Here is a 3,940-nt window from a genome sequence, read left to right as displayed (position 1 = left end):
CACCTGTCTCACGCCTGTTTCTCACCTGTCTCACGCCTGTTTCTCACCTGTCTCACGCCTGTTTCTCACCTCTCTCACGCCTGTTTCTCACCTGTCTCACACCTGTTTCTCACTTATCTCTTCTGTCTCACACCTGTTTCTCACCTCTCTCCCATGTCTCACACCTGGCTTGCCTCTCTCACACCTGGCCCTCACTTGTCTCTTCTGTCTCCCACCTGTCTCCCACCTGTCCCACCTGTCTCCCACCTGTCCCACCTGTCTCTGCAGCAGACAGTCAGTGAAGAAGCCTCTGAATGCCTTCATGCTCTTCATGAAGGAGATGAGACATAAAGTCCAGCAGGAGGGACAGGAGAGGGAGAGCTCCGCCATAAACCGCATCCTGGGCCAACAGGTGAGTCACCTGATGACATCACCTGTTCGTCACTTCTTGTCAGCGGCTGATGTCCTGTCCTGTCCTCAGTGGCARGCTCTGTCCCGCTCAGAACAGTCTAAATACTACGAGCTGGCCCAGAAGGAGCGCCTGCTCCACATGCAGCTGTACCCGGGCTGGTCCGCCAGAGACAACTACGTACGTAGAGCCAGAGAGCGATGGATCGTATCGTTCCTGCTGCTGAGACGCTCAGCTGGTTTTATTTCTTTATTTCAGGGGAAGAGGAAGAGGAGGCAGAACCAGCAGCTGGCAGGAAGTTCTCTCAGGTCTGCTTTTTAAAGAAGTTTATTAACTTTCTAAAACAAACCTTTTATATTTGTCATTTTATCAATGAAAAATGTTTTGTTTTGTTTCCAACAGCTGGACTCTAACTGCTGGACGAAGCTCGTCATGTGACAGAAACAGTTTAAACCCTGAACTTTAACCTCTGAGTTCGTGTCAAACCCAGAACTGAACCGTGTGCAGCTGTTTTCATCCTGTGGGTTTTAACTTGGACTCATGCAGACACAGAAAAATAACAAAAACATTGAAATGATGCCTTTTTGTTGGTTTTAACTTTTGTTTTGCCTTAATGGTTCTTATAGGAATTTTATTTATTTATTTTATTTTGTTGTTTGTGTTGAAGCTAAAGTTCTGTAAAATAAAAAAATAAAAGATCTGACTGCTGCCAACACTAATGTCTTAATTAACGGTTCAGAAAAAGCTGAAATAAAGTGAAAATAATCTTTTTATTATTGAACACTGAGACACAAACTGAACGTGGACGGAGTCTCTGTAGCTTTAAGACAAACAAACCTTTGTTGGTTTAAAGTTTTAAGCAGCAACACTTTTTCAGTAACTCAACAACTTAACTTTACAGTAGAAAAAAATAAACAAATGAAACTAAGATCGTCCTGAAGGTTTGAATCAGTCCAACATGACCGAGACTTTTCTTCTTTCAGGAAAAGTTTTGAACATTTTACTGATAAAATATTTTTCTCGTCAGAGCTTCCATCTTTTTGTACTTTTCAGCTCCAGAACCTCAGACTTTGTCCCGGATGTTGATTTGAAGATCTGGGAGGAGTTTTTTTTTTTTTTTCTTGTTCCGATGCAGGTCCTGCTGGTCCTCACTAGTCCCGCCCCCCCTCCACCATCCTGTACTTCTGCCTGCAGGACGACAGCAGAGCCAGWGGCGACAAGAACACGATCGGAACCGTCGTCTGGACGTTCCGCTCCAGGAAGTTGAAGATGGGGTTCCACCAGGTCCTGGACAGGTAGTTGTTTGGAGCCCGTCGCAGCTCCTGAACAAAGAGACCCCAAATCAAAAACCCAGAACCTTGACGAGAGGACCGGTTCCTCTGGGAAAGAACTGAGAACTGCCTGTGCCCGACCAGCAGGGGGCGGACTTACGTGCGAGTTGGCCATGGTGTGGTACCACCAGAAGATCCTGGTGGTGGCGAAYTAGGCGATCACCACATCGATGCTGTAGTGCTCATGAGCAGCGAGGATGCAGACGACTCCGGAGGCGCTGAGGATCCAGCAGAACCAGTGGTACCACCACATCCAGCGGGGCGAGTCTGAAGACGGAGCATCGGAGACAACAAAAATTGAAGCTTGTTCTTAAATTTAAAAAACCTGAAATCCTCCTGCTGTCCTTGGGTCATAATCAAGAGCTCAGCAGGAGGGTTCAACCCAGGGGCGGAGCCACCTCTGCCAATCAGGTGGCAGAGGTGGCTCTGCCCCTGGGAACCCAGGGGCGGAGCCACCTCTGCCACCTGATTGGCAACCCCAAAAAAATTTTTCAAGTGGGTGGGGATCCTGGATTTTATATTTGCATTTAGATTTTAATATTGTTCTCTGGTACTACTGTTTTCAGCTGTGTGTATTTAAAAACGGCTGAATTATAGCACTTTGTAAAATTAGCATTAGCATCATTGGTTAGCTGAATTTAGGATTAGCATCTGCAATCAGCGTGTGATCATTTTTAGATACATTACCACTAATTTTACCTCAATGAGTGTTAAAATAGCTGAATTTTAGCCTTTAAATTTTTTAAAGTTTACATTTAGGATTTGGTCAAGATTGTTTTTGGCTACTTCAACGCTAATCTTCAATTTTGTTTTTTGGTTTAAAAATGGCTGAATAATAAGTTGAGAATACATTATTAGCTACGACTGCACAAATCTCAGCTTGCTTCTAAAAACAGCCAAATTAAAGCTGTTTGGAATTGGTTGCGGCAGCCATCTTGAATTTTCAAATCCAGGGTGCCCCGTTAAAAAGCACCGTGCCCACCGCTTGCAAAATGTCTAGCTCCGCCCCTAGTTTAACCTAAACCTGCAGTTCTTTGGTTACTGTTAATCATAAATTTATTTTACTTCCTGCAAATAGCTTTAAATACTGGTTCAGGTATAAATATATTTATTATAACCCCGCCTGTTGGCGTCAGATTTTTATTTACATTCTACCAAGTAAAGTTAAACTTTAATTCTTTTAGCAGGAACATAGTTGAAAACCTGCTGAGTCATGGTTTCCTGGCGGATCACCTCCAGGTGTTCCTGTTCTCTCGTCCAGAGGAGGAAGAAAAGGGAACATTAGGATTTTACTCACACTCCCTGATGAAGAGGTAGGAGAGCGTCAACATGACGGTGTGACCGCTGTACAGGAAGTCTCCACACATCAGGTGAGAACCGGTCAGGGACAGACCTGAGCAGAACACAAACACCTGCTCTGTGTGACCGGATCACGACTCGACACTTTAATGCAGGGGTGTCAAACTCCAGTCCTCGAGGGCCGCTATCCTGCATGTTTTAGAGCAGGGGTGTCAAACTCCAGTCCTCGAGGGCCGCTATCCTGCATGTTTTAGAGGTTTTCCAGCTCCAACACACCTGATTCAGTGATTGAATTAACTCTTCAAATTGGGCAGAAGCCTGTTAATTACCCAGCGATCAAAATCAGGTGTGTTGGAGCTGGAAAACCTCTAAAACATGCAGGATAGCGGCCCTCGAGGACTGGAGTTTGACACCCCTGCTCTAAAACATGCAGGATAGCGGCCCTCGAGGACAGGAGTTTGACACCCCTGCTTTAATGTGAAAACACAGAATGGGTTTTACCTCCTCCTGAGATCAGCCGCAGAATCCTCCAGATCTTCCCCGTCGAGTCGTTGTAAAGCTGCTCAGAAACAAATGGTTATTTTCCTGCTGCAGACAGMTCAGTGGGTTTAATGCGAGTCCTTCTGGTACCTTCGGGGCGCAGACCATGTGTTTCCCGGGCACCGGCAGCGTGGTGATGTACATGGTGACGCAGCGGTACATGTAGAGGGTCCCGACCAGGAAGAAACACCGACGGCCCACGATGGCTCTGCACACAACCAAAATATCCTCACCTTTTATTGTGCTTTGATCTAAACACCTGGGTTTTCATTTATGATTCAATACAACAAAARAAACATTTAAAWAGTGAAGGATAATACTTGTCCAGCCTCTAAGCTGTTGGATTTGAGTAACTGAGCCCCACCCAACCCCGAGCATTTTC

The 3,940-nt window shown here is 45.6% G+C and overlaps 1 protein-coding gene, 1 long non-coding RNA gene and 1 pseudogene across 4 annotated transcripts in view; 1 reads left to right on the top strand and 2 right to left on the bottom strand.

Moving 5' to 3' along the window:
* Nucleotides 1-261, bottom strand: part of LOC106532890 (uncharacterized) — a 1,762-nt gene extending 1,501 nt beyond the window's left edge. For both annotated transcript variants that reach the window (XR_001312165.1, XR_001312166.1), the window contains exon 1: nt 4-261. This is a non-coding gene — a long non-coding RNA (uncharacterized LOC106532890). The remainder of the gene's footprint in view (nt 1-3) is intronic.
* The window catches only part of LOC106532889 (transcription factor 7), a gene marked incomplete at its 5' end in the record, with an annotated part of 5,233 nt that extends 3,917 nt beyond the window's left edge, over nt 1-1,316 (top strand). The window contains 4 exon segments of one of the 2 annotated variants that reach the window (XM_014029058.1): nt 268-391; nt 461-568; nt 647-696; nt 791-1,316. In XM_014029058.1, the coding sequence (XP_013884512.1) occupies nt 268-391; nt 461-568; nt 647-696; nt 791-854 (346 nt within the window). 2 annotated transcript variants of the gene reach the window in all.
* Nucleotides 1,140-3,940, bottom strand: part of LOC106532888 (phosphatidylcholine:ceramide cholinephosphotransferase 2-like) — a 12,122-nt pseudogene continuing 9,321 nt past the window's right edge.

The sequence above is a fragment of the Austrofundulus limnaeus genome, unplaced genomic scaffold, assembly GCF_001266775.1.
Source record: "Austrofundulus limnaeus strain Quisiro unplaced genomic scaffold, Austrofundulus_limnaeus-1.0 Scaffold846, whole genome shotgun sequence".
Classification (NCBI taxonomy): Eukaryota; Metazoa; Chordata; class Actinopteri; order Cyprinodontiformes; family Rivulidae; genus Austrofundulus; species Austrofundulus limnaeus.
This window is presented reverse-complemented; position numbering and strand designations above follow the sequence as displayed.